This window comes from Pseudophryne corroboree, chromosome 9, assembly GCF_028390025.1.
Source record: "Pseudophryne corroboree isolate aPseCor3 chromosome 9, aPseCor3.hap2, whole genome shotgun sequence".
In the NCBI taxonomy this organism is placed as follows: domain Eukaryota; kingdom Metazoa; phylum Chordata; class Amphibia; order Anura; family Myobatrachidae; genus Pseudophryne; species Pseudophryne corroboree.
Genome location: NC_086452.1, coordinates 451,325,528 through 451,338,073, shown reverse-complemented (window position 1 = coordinate 451,338,073; position 12,546 = coordinate 451,325,528). Strand labels below are relative to the sequence as shown.

The 12,546-nt window shown below is 46.0% G+C and overlaps 2 protein-coding genes across 2 annotated transcripts in view; both read left to right on the top strand.

Annotated features, from left to right (window-relative positions):
* The window catches only part of CHST13 (carbohydrate sulfotransferase 13), a 30,065-nt gene extending 23,780 nt beyond the window's left edge, over window positions 1–6,285 (top strand). The window contains exons 2-3 of the mRNA XM_063941207.1: window positions 3,156–3,235; window positions 3,999–6,285. Coding sequence (XP_063797277.1) covers window positions 3,156–3,235; window positions 3,999–4,844 — 926 coding nt within the window. The 3' untranslated portion in view covers window positions 4,845–6,285. The remainder of the gene's footprint in view (window positions 1–3,155; window positions 3,236–3,998) is intronic.
* SLC41A3 (solute carrier family 41 member 3) overlaps window positions 1–12,546 on the top strand; it is a 133,766-nt gene that overhangs the window by 23,656 nt on the left and 97,564 nt on the right. The window lies entirely within an intron of this gene.

The window sequence follows — 12,546 nt, the reverse complement described above, 5'->3', positions numbered from 1 at the left end:
CGACACATGAAAATGGTCGACATACGAAAGGTCGACATGAGTTTTTTTTTCTTTTCTTTTTTCTTTTGGGGAACTTTTCCATACTTTACGATCCACGTGGACTAAGATTGGAACGGTAAGCTGTGCCGAGCGAAGCGAAGGCACCATGCCCGAAGCATGGCGAGAGAAGCGAGCCATGCGAGGGGACACGGTGCACTAATTGGGGTTCCCAGTCACTTTACGCAAAAAACGACACCAAAAAAAAAGTAAAAAAACTCATGTCGACCTTTCCATGTGTCGACCATTTTCATGTGTCGACCGTGTGTCCATGTCGACCAATAGTGGTCGACCTAATGACTGTCGACCATTCATACCCGTACATTTATTAGACATAGTTAAAGTTAAATGATGTCACCAAATTGGGCAAATCTGACTTGATGGGGGCTGCAGTGCCCCAAGGCCCACTGTAATGGTTTCTCCTGCTACCAACAAGATAAAGGCCGCTAATCTAGATGTTCCAATTTTTGGGTGGCAGCAAATTGTGGGGGACTCCATGTCTCCGGTTGACTTGCTCTTTCTAGGCACATCCCGGTTACCACTACATTTGTGTACGGGCTCATGAGTCGCCAGCTGCGCCGGTTCACCATTGTTTGAACCCGGTTAAACAACATCACTAAATTGGACGTACAGTAAAGCAGGAGGAGGATATAACCTGATCTTGACTGTCTTTGTGTCTGCAGGCTAAATACAGAAGTATTCATTTTTTTCCATGTGTAAAATGTTCCATCCCATTATGTGATTAGCGGTAGCCGCATGAGAACTGTGTGACGGGACTGTTTTGCCCAGCAATACATTTCGCCACGTGGGAGCGTGCCGCTACTCCATAGGCTGGCCTGTCTATACTGCACCTTTTTAAAAAAATTTTTTTTTTTTTGTAAAAACTTAGTGATGTCATTGCGCTAACCTCTTAAGCGCTGTGATGTCACCTAACCCTTTAACTCCACGCTCCACATTCTCTATTCTTCCTTGCTGAGGGAATGAAAAGCAGATGTGAATCTGAATTCCAGAGTGGCCACTGGTGATTACTTACAGCCCCCCCTCCTCCTCTCCCTCTATATGTATATTAAATCCTGATGGTGGGAGCCAACAGCTCGCATGCAACGCTGACGGACATCTGTGACGTTAGGAAAATCCGGCGAGTGCCAGATGTGACCATCGTTGGTTTTATTGTCTGTTTATTATTGGCGTAGTCGGATGAGAATAATGTCTGGAGAAACCCAGACATACTATATATATTTTCATTTTAGAAGAAAATACATTTGCAAAATACATATACTAAGGGCAGTGGTTCCCAAACTTTTTTGAATCACGGCGCTCTAGAGTATCAGAATTTTTTTTTTTTTTGTCACGGCGCCCGTAGGCTAAAACTTTCTCGAGAAATTTAGAAAGAAATTTTAAATTAAGTAGATTGTGTTTTATATGTCATCCTTAGGTTCAGTTGTGTGGTGAGGAACAACTGCTTAGTACATCTCCCCCCTAAACCCCTAAATGTTGTCAGCATAGGTCACACATGTGCGTTTTAGGTTTAATGTTGTTGCCTGGATCATGCCTTTCCTAAGGCGACCAGTAGCCTTTGTCTTTACCTCATGAACGATGTCGCCCTTGGTCTTTTGAGAACGTCTACATTAGTAGGAAGGAATGCAGAAGTCCGGAATGAATTGGTTATAAAGTACAGAGAATAGGCTGCTGGAACTGTGCCAGCTCGTGAGGTAAACGCTCTCAAATGTCAGAAATTACTGTGCTGGACTCTTGTGGAGGTTCCTAGAATCACGTTTTGATGTTTTAATGGACCTCATGAAATGTTCTTAGGAATGTGAGACGCTGCTGTCTCTTGTGCATTAGTAAAAGTATTTTGCTCCACACACAACCCTGCGCTGTCATCCATGCTGCCAGAAACTCCATTACATCTCCGTCTGAGTGGCAGCGGTTTGTACAAGTCGTTCCTTACCTGGCTGCTTTCCCTACACTACGGCTGTAACCGCTCAACCCTGTATAGGGGAGGTGTATCAAACCTTCCACAAAGATGAGGGTGAGCGTGTACTAATTACACGGGCCTGGGCCTGTTGGAGAGACCCGGGGCCCCGTTTGCAGCACAGTGACCTCTTTGCAGCACTTAGTATTTGACCCTTTTTCTATGGAGGGGGTGTGGCCATGCCTCACAGACGTTACCACGCCCACTCAGTACCTGGGCCCCGCGGTTGGCTCGTTGACACTGTCCATAGCAACAAACTACTATTTTATTGACTGCGCCAGATAAATGATAGCGAGAACTGAATGGTTGCTATGGGCAACTTCTCCACTTGCCTCTTTAGAAGGTGTGACACCAGTGCTGAAAGTAGGGTGGTATGAGGTGGTACGGAGTTCCATTAAGAAATATAGTGGTGGTACTCAGTACCACCAGCCCACCACTGGGGCATAATTTTATAAGGGGCATTTTTGTGTGTGGGACATAAAATGTTGTCAGTGGCATAACTGTGTGTGGCATAATGTGTAATGAGCATTATGGTGTGTGGCATAATGTGTAATGGGTTTTATGATGTCTGGCATAATATATAATGGGCATTATGGTGTGGGGCATAATGTGTAATAAGCATTTTCGGTGTTTGGCATAATGTGTGAGGAGTGTTACGATGTGTTGCATAATGTGGCCATGCCCCTATTGTCATGTAGCCACTCCCCTAGTTTCGTGTGACCACGTCACCTCATGATACATGACCACGCCCATTTTTCAGTACCACTAAGAAAAAAATTCTACTTGCACCACTGTGTGACACATCTCCCCTCTATAGGTGATGTGGTGTACAGTATGTAGGTTGAATCCTTACTGAGAAACGTAAGAAAAGTCTCTCTCACAGGGGCAGACCTATTAAGCCTTAGAGAGTGATAACATGGAGAGAGATAAAGTACCAACCAATCAGCTCCTAACTGCCACGTTACAGACTGTGTTTGAGAAATGACAGGTGCTTTTATCACTCTCAAATACTTAGTACATTTGCCCCATAGTATCCCAAATGTTTGGATTTTCCAAGGAGTCCCCATTGGATTGGGTTGGTTCTTCACTGTTGTGTAACAAATTTTTATAACTTTCTCCTTTTTAATATATATATATTTTACAGTTGATGATCATTTCACGGTTGGAAATTGGAATGGAAAGCCGCGGCGAAGCCCACTGCAAGCCTTATACGACAGTGATCAGGTGTGTGAGAGTCACTATCGGTGTAATAGCGTGCACCCTTGCGGCCTAACTGTACGCCTCCTCCCCCAGTGTATCTCACTACTCCACCCAATGACGTTACCACTTCCTGGTGCTCCTCTAATTTCTGATAAATTATGCGTTTACTACAGAATTTCATGGTTATTTTGTAATATTCCGTTTTTAGTGTTCAGTCTAGCACCCTGCACCGGTCACAACCCGTGGAGTTCGTTTTTCCTGCGTGGGGTGTAACACTCTGCTATGGTGCTTCTAGCACACTCTGGTCTGTGTCTCACCGTGATAGAATGAACGCTACCTTTTTATGCAGAATCAATTATGTAAAGCAATAATTTGATGGGGGCATTTGCATTCCAACTGCTGCACATTTGACAAGTGATGAGAAGACCCCTGAGATTGGCTCAGTGCACTTAGCCATCTGTCTTGACACGGTGAATGCCTGAGCAAGCTCTGATATAACTGGAACATGTTCTACCTGAGAACATTAGCAATGTGCACCAATCTCTCCATGATCTCTTAATGATCTCTGCATGAGCTCCCATCTCTGCCCCTTTCAGTAACCAGACATGGAACTCATGTGACCATAGATATTAGCAGACAAGCCCGGAACTGTGAAGAGCAGGAAGAGAAGATTTGGTCAGTTGATTAAGTTGATGTCTGGTAATAATTGATTGAAATGGATAGATGCGGTATTTTAATAAATTAACATATTTCTTTCTTTAATATTCTATACCTTTCTATATCCCAGTTTGAGCCTTCAACAATCCAGTCGAAGCACCAAAAGCGCCGGGAGCTGCTGGCCAGCGCCTGCAAGACTTATACGCGGAAACGCAGAGTCCTGACAGCTGATGACCTCAAACACCTGATTGTTGATGACACCCATGGTCTACTTTACTGTTATGTGCCTAAAGTGGCCTGCACCAACTGGAAGAGGGTCATGATGGTGCTCACAGGCCAGGGCAAGTACAAGGACCCTACATTCATTCCAGCTAATGAGGCCCACGTATCCTCTAACCTCCGCGCCCTCTCTGAGTTCAGCACCTCGGAAATCAACTATAGGCTTCGGAACTACCTCAAGTTCATCTTTGTAAGGGAGCCTTTCGAAAGGCTAGTTTCCGCCTACAGGAACAAGTTTACACGCTCGTACAACACGGCCTTTCACAAGCGTTATGGTACCAAGATCATAGAGCGTCACCGTAGGGACCCGTCTCTTGAAGCACTTGAGCGGGGAGATGACGTCACATTCGAAGAGTTCCTCTATTACCTAGTTGACCCACAGACACAGAGAGAGGAGCCATTTAACGAGCACTGGGAGAGGGTCCACTCCTTGTGCCACCCATGTATTGTCCAATATGATGTGGTGGGAAAATACGAGACTCTTGAAGAGGATGCTAATTATCTACTTCAGCTGATTGGGGTAGGAGACTCCATTAAGTTTCCAACGTCATCCAAAACCACACGGACCACCGATGGGATGGCTGCGGAGTTCTTCAAGGGTATCAACCGCTTCTACCAACGGCGTCTTTTCAACTTATACAGAATGGACTTTCTACTCTTCAATTACAGTATCCCACATTACTTGCAGATACGCTGAGATGTGCAATGAGAGGGTGCAGGGCCTGGTGCTCTTAAAATGCCCTTTCACTGGAGGGAATGCAAAAAAAAGGAGCCATATTTTATTTATTGCTGCAATTGTTCTGCTCTGTGAACTTAGATGTTGTACCAACGACGACACCATGACTGTGAAAGCGGATGATCTGTTACAAGTGCTGTATTTTCCGTATAGTTTTATAGCAGAGGGGACTGGACTGCCTGCTTTAGCACAAGCTTCTCTCCCATTCTTATTACTGTGCGAACATTTTGATATGTGGCTGCTGGAATCGGCCATTTTGCTATGGTAGCTTGTCAGTTGATAGAATGATCTGCACCAAAGGAAGAAAGTCCACCAAAGGTAGAGAGTATGCGGCTGTGAACTAAGGAACTTCTACCCAAAAGGTTCCAAAAAGTGTATATGTAGATAGAAGGGTAGTTGTAGCGCTTCTCCAACCGTTAATTTTTGAAAGTATTGCGTGGGTACCGAGAAGTGTACGTTTACCAAGTGCAATAACCTACAGTATGTGATCTGGTCACCCTTGATGTAGGGAATTGCGCCTTGGGTATTATTTAATCGGAGATCACAGTGTGTGACGTCTCTTGGAATTCCAACTGTGTGATCTTCAGTTGATTCATCGAATAAAATGAAAGAAAAACATTGTTTTCTCTGCTGTAAAGAGTAGGCCCACTAGGATAAGAATTATTAGTCCATAGTCACCTTTTATCTGACATTTGTGTGCTTGTGTTTCAAACTAATGTTCTTTGGTGACTTGATGGACAATGTAAGGGTACCCTCATAAGATGTGAGAAGGAATTCCGTACTGTGAAGGATCATTTGAATCCATACAGTACTCCCTTAATTATAAATGAAGCACCAATCAATGTTCCACAAAAAAACAATATTTATTAGATCAATGCAATTAAGGGTTTACAACATCAAAATCTCAAATTGCTGCTGAAACACGAATATTGATACAAAACAGAAATATAAATTAAAACAAATGTAAACATTTTAAAATAAAAATACCAAATAAGGGGTATGTAGAAGTGAATTGGGGAAAAAAGTGAACTCAAAGTCCTGGTGCAACGCGTTTTGCAGATTCCTATCTGCTTCCTCAAGTAAGTGGATGTGGAATGAGGTCTGAGAGGTTTATGTAGGGCTATCAGCCGAGGCAGCTTGACCTTTTCTTTTTTTACAGACATACATTCGGGACAATGAGAAGCAGACCCTTTTATTTTTCTATTTTTATTGTGTTTTTTTGGTGTGAATGGATGTGGCTTGTGACACCAATAGACTTGAGCCCTAAATTGGTGGCGGTAGGATTGGTCTTATTTAATCCTATCGGGGTCTCAGAAATTTTTACATGCAGTTCTATATCATGTCTCAAGCTTTTCCTTTTTTTAGAAGTATTTTCGTAATTAAATATAATTTAACGTGTCAATCTGTTTATTTGCAACAACATGGAATAATGCGGAGAGCTGTTGCTTAATATTGCCAAGAGACAAACAGAATGGGGGTGGGGGTACCTCTATGGTCTGTGCCTACGGGGGTTGATGTATCAAGCTTTATAGATTTCAGAATGCAATGAGTGTGGAGGAATGCGTGGGTACCATCAGTTTCCTTCCATTCAGTTTAAGGAGTGGGTCTTCTAATTAAATTTCTCTAACGTCCTAGTGGATGCTGGGGACTCCGTCAGGACCATGGGGAATAGCGGCTCCGCAGGAGACAGGGCACATCTAAAGAGAGCTTTTAGGATCACATGGTGTGTACTGGCTCCTCCCCCCATGACCCTCCTCCAAGCCTCAGTTAGGTTTTTGTGCCCGTCCGAGCAGGGTGCAATCTAGGTGGCTCTCCTAAAGAGCTGCTTAGAAAAAGTTTTTTTAGGTTTTAAATCTCAGTGAGTCCTGCTGGCAACAGGCTCACTGCATCGAGGGACTTAGGGGAGAGATTTTCAACTCACCTGCGTGCAGGATGGATTGGAGTCTTAGGCTACTGGACATAGCTTCAGAGGGAGTCGGAACACAGGTCATCCTGGGGTTCGTCCCGGAGCCGCGCCGCCGACCCCCCTTACAGATGCTGAAGATCGGAGGTCCGGAAACAGGCGGCAGAAGACTCTTCAGTCTTCATGAAGGTAGCGCACAGCACGGCAGCTGTGCGCCATTGTTGCTACACACTTCTCACTGACCAGTCACGGAGGGTGCAGGGCGCTGCTGGGGGCGCCCTGGGCAGCAATATTAAATACCTTTAGTGGCAAAGAATACATCACATATAGCCATTAAGGCTATATGTATGTATTTAACCCAGGCCAGATTTCTCAAAACCCGGGAGAAAAGCCCGCCGGAAAAGGGGCGGAGCTTATTCTCCTCAGCACTCAACGCCATTTTCCTGCTCAGCTCCGCTGTGAGGAAGGCTCCCAGGACTCTCCCCTGCACTGCACTACAGAAACAGGGTAACAAAGAGAAGGGGGGCATAAATTGGCGATATTTATATATTAAAAGCGCTTATAACAAAAACAACACCTTTTAGGGTTGTTTATATACATTTATAGCGCTTTTGGTGTGTGCTGGCAAACTCTCCCTCTGTCTCCCCAAAGGGCTAAGGGGGTCCTGTCTTCGATTAGAGCAGTGGTTCTCAAACTCGGTCCTCAGGACCCCACACAGTGCATGTTTTGCAGGTAACCCAGCAGGTGCACAGGTGTATTAATTACTCACAGACATTTTAAAAGGTCCACAGGTGGAGCTAATTATTTCACTTGTGATTCTGTGAGGAGACCTGCAAAACATGCACCGTGTGGGGTCCTGAGGACCGAGTTTGAGAACCTGTGCATTAGAGCATTCCCTGTGTGGCTGCTGTGTGTCGGTACGTGTGTGTCGACATGTATGAGGACGATGTTGGTGTGGAGGCAGAGCAATTGCCGGTAATGGTGATGTCACCCCCTAGGGAGTCGACACCGGAATGGATGGCTTTAGTTATGGAATTACGTGATAATGTTAGTACATTACAAAAGTCAGTAGACGAAATGAGACGGCCGGAAAACCAGTCAGTACCGGCTCAGGCGTCTCAGACACCGTCAGGGGCTGTAAAACGTCCCTTACCTCAGTCAGTCGACACGGGTACCGACACAGATGAATCTAGTGTCGACGGTGAAGAAACAAACGTATTTTCCAACAGGGCCACACGTTATATGATCACGGCAATGAAGGAGGCTTTGCAGATCTCTGATACTGCTGGTACCTCAAAAAGGGGTATTATGTGGGGGGTGAAAAAACTACCTGTAGCTTTTCCAGAATCAGAGGAATTGAATGACGTGTGTGATGAAGCGTGGGTTAACCCAGATAGAAAACTGCTAATTTCTAAGAAGTTATTGGCATTATACCCTTTCCCACCAGAGGTTAGGACGCGCTGGGAAACACCCCCTAGGGTGGATAAGGCGCTCACACGTTTATCAAAGCAAGTGGCGTTGCCGTCTCCTGATACGGCCGCCCTCAAGGATCCAGCGGATAGGAGGCTGGAAACTAACCTGAAAAGTATATACACTCATACTGGTGTTATACTGCGACCGGCAATAGCCTCAGCCTGGATGTGCAGTGCTGGGGTAGTGTGGTTGGATTCCCTGACTGAAAATATTGATACCCTGGATAGGGACAGTATTTTATTGACTCTAGAGCAATTAAAGGATGCGTTTCTTTATATGCGAGATGCTCAGAGGGATATTTGTACTCTAGCATCAAGAGTAAGTGCGATGTCCATATCTGCCAGAAGAAGTTTATGGACGCGACAGTGGTCAGGTGATGCGGATTCCAAAAGGCATATGGAAGTGTTGCCATATAAAGGAGAGGAATTATTTGGGGTCGGTCTATCGGATCTGGTGGCCACGGCAACTGCCGGCAAATCCACTTTTTTACCTCAGACCCCCTCCCAACAGAAAAAGACACCGTCTTTTCAGCCGCAGTCCTTTCGCTCCTATAAAAACAAGCGAGCAAAAGGACAGTCTTATCTGCCGCGAGGCAGAGGAAAGGGTAAGAGAGGGCAGCAAGCAGCCCCTGCCCAGGACCAGAAGCCCGCCCCGGGTTCTACAAAGCCATCAGCATGACGCTGGGGCTTTACAAGCGGACTCAGGAGCGGTGGGGGGTCGACAAAAGATTTTCAGCAATCAGTGGGCTCGCTCACAGGTGGACCCGTGGATCCTGCAGATAGTATCTCAGGGTTACATGTTGGAGTTCGAAAGGTCTCCCCCTCGCCGGTTCCTAAAGTCTGCTTTACCAACGTCTCCCTCAGAAAGGACGACGGTATTGGAAGCCATTCACAAGCTGTATTCTCAGCAGGTGATAGTCAAGGTACCCCTCCTACAACAGGGAAAGGGGTATTATTCCACACTATTTGTGGTACCGAAGCCGGACGGTTCGGTAAGACCTATTCTAAATCTGAAATCCTTGAACCTGTACATACAGAAATTCAAGTTCAAGATGGAGTCACTCAGAGCAGTGATAGCGAATCTGGAAGAAGGGGACTTCATGGTGTCCCTGGACATAAAAGATGCTTATCTGCATGTCCCAATTTACCCCTCACACCAAGGGTATCTCAGGTTCGTGATACAAGACTGTCATTATCAGTTTCAAACGCTGCCGTTTGGTTTGTCCACGGCCCCTCGGGTCTTTACCAAGGTAATGACCGAAATGATGGTTCTTCTACGAAGAAAAGGCGTATTAATTATCCCTTACTTGGACGATCTCCTGATAAGGGCAAAGTCCAGAGAACAGCTGGAAGTCGGTGTAGCACTAACCCAAGTAGTGCTTCAGCAACACGGGTGGATTCTGAATCTTCCAAAATCTCAATTGACCCCGACAACACGTCTGCTGTTCCTGGGAATGATTCTGGACACGGTTCAGAAAAAGGTGTTTCTCCCGGAGGAGAAAGCAAGGGAGTTATCCGAACTGGTCAGGAACCTCCTAAAACCAGGAACTGTGTCAGTACATCAATGCACAAGAGTCCTGGGAAAGATGGTGGCTTCTTACGAAGCAATTCCATTCGGCAGATTCCATGCACGAACATTTCAGTGGGATCTGCTGGACAAATGGTCCGGATCGCATCTGCACATGCATCAGCGGATAACACTGTCACCAAGAACAAGGTTGTCTCTCCTGTGGTGGTTGCAGAGTGCCCATCTGTTAGAGGGCCGCAGGTTCGGCATACAGGACTGGGTCCTGGTGACTACGGATGCCAGCCTACGGGGCTGGGGAGCAGTCACACAAGGAAGAAACTTCCAGGGTGTATGGTCAGACCTGGAGACGTCTCTTCACATAAATATACTGGAGCTAAGAGCGATATACAATGCTCTAAGCTTGGCAAAACCGCTGCTTCAGGGTCAGCCGGTGTTGATCCAGTCGGACAACATCACGGCAGTCGCCCACGTAAACAGACAAGGCGGCACGAGAAGCAGAAGAGCAATGACAGAAGCTGCAAGGATTCTTCGCTGGGCGGAAAATCATGTCATAGCACTGTCAGCAGTGTTCATCCCGGGAGTGGACAACTGGGAAGCAGACTTCCTCAGCAGACACGACCTTCACCCGGGAGAGTGGGGACTTCATCCGGAAGTTTTCCACATGATTGTGAACCGTTGGGAAAAACCAAAGGTGGATATGATGGCGTCTCGCCTCAACAAAAAACTGGACAGATATTGCGCCAGGTCAAGAGACCCTCAGGCAATAGCTGTGGACGCTCTGGTAACACCATGGGTGTACCAGTCAGTGTATGTGTTTCCTCCTCTGCCTCTCATACCAAAGGTACTGAGAATTATTCGGAAAAGGGGAGTAAGAACAATACTAGTGGCTCCGGATTGGCCAAGAAGAACTTGGTATCCGGAACTTCAAGAGATGCTCACGGAGGATCCGTGGCCTCTACCTCTAAGAAGGGATCTGCTTCAGCAGGGACCTTGTATGTTCCAAGACTTACCGCGACTGCGTTTGACGGCATGGCGGTTGAACGCCGGATTCTAAAAGAAAAGGGCATTCCAGAGGAAGTTATTCCTACCTTGATTAAGGCTAGGAAGGAAGTGACCGCACAACATTATCACCGCATTTGGAGAAAATATGTTGCGTGGTGTGAAGCCAAGAAGGCCCCAACGGAAGAATTTCAATTGGGTCGATTCTTACATTTCCTGCAGGCAGGATTGTCTATGGGCCTCAAATTGGGGTCTATTAAAGTTCAAATTTCGGCCTTATCAATCTTCTTCCAGAAGGAATTGGCTTCAGTGCCTGAAGTACAAACTTTTGTCAAGGGTGTACTACATATACAGCCCCCGATTGTGCCCCCAGTGGCACCGTGGGATCTAAACGTAGTTTTGGATTTTCTCAAATCTCATTGGTTTGAGCCTCTCAAATCTGTAGATTTGAAGTATCTTACATGGAAAGTAACCATGCTACTGGCCCTGGCTTCAGCCAGGAGAGTTTCAGAGTTGGCGGCTTTATCGTACAAAAGCCCATATCTGATTTTCCATTCGGACAGGGCAGAACTGCGGACACGTCCTCATTTTCTCCCTAAGGTGGTTTCGGCTTTTCACTTGAACCAGCCTATTGTGGTGCCTGCGGCTACTAGCGACTTGGAGGACTCCAAGTTACTGGACGTTGTCAGAGCATTAAAAATATATATTTCAAGGACAGCTGGAGTCAGAAAATCTGACTCGTTGTTTATATTGTATGCACCCAACAAGATGGGTGCTCCTGCGTCTAAGCAGACGATTGCGCGTTGGATCTGTAGCACAATCCAACTTGCACATTCTGTGGCAGGCCTGCCACAGCCTAAATCTGTAAAGGCCCACTCCACAAGGAAGGTGGGCTCATCTTGGGCGGCTGCCCGAGGGGTCTCGGCATTACAACTTTGCCGAGCAGCTACGTGGTCAGGGGAGAACACGTTTGTAAAATTTTACAAATTTGATACTCTGGCTAAGGAGGACCTGGAGTTCTCTCATTCGGTGCTGCAGAGTCATCCGCACTCTCCCGCCCGTTTGGGAGCTTTGGTATAATCCCCATGGTCCTGACGGAGTCCCCAGCATCCACTAGGACGTTAGAGAAAATAAGAATTTACTTACCGATAATTCTATTTCTCATAGTCCGTAGTGGATGCTGGGCGCCCATCCCAAGTGCGGATTGTCTGCAATACTTGTACATAGTTATTGTTACAAAAATCGGGTTATTATTATTGTTGTGAGCCATCTTTTCAGAGGCTACTTCGTTTGTTATCATACTGTTAACTGGGTTCAGATCACAAGTTGTACAGTGTGATTGGTGTGGCTGGTATGAGTCTTACCCGGGATTCAAGATCCTTCCTTATTGTGTACGCTCGTCCGGGCACAGTACCTAACTGAGGCTTGGAGGAGGGTCATGGGGGGAGGAGCCAGTACACACCATGTGATCCTAAAAGCTTTCTTTAGATGTGCCCTGTCTCCTGCGGAGCCGCTATTCCCCATGGTCCTGACGGAGTCCCCAGCATCCACTACGGACTATGAGAAATAGAATTATCGGTAAGTAAATTCTTATTTTTTATTTTTTTTTATTTGGGTGTGCCAAAAAAAATAAAAAATAAAAATTAATTTGGTTTAATAAAAAAAAAACACAAAAGAGAGAACTTTTCGGTGACGACCACAGTTTCTGAGACTCTCGCCCCTGAAGGTGTCTGTAGTCTGATGCTGTACCAGAGATTACAG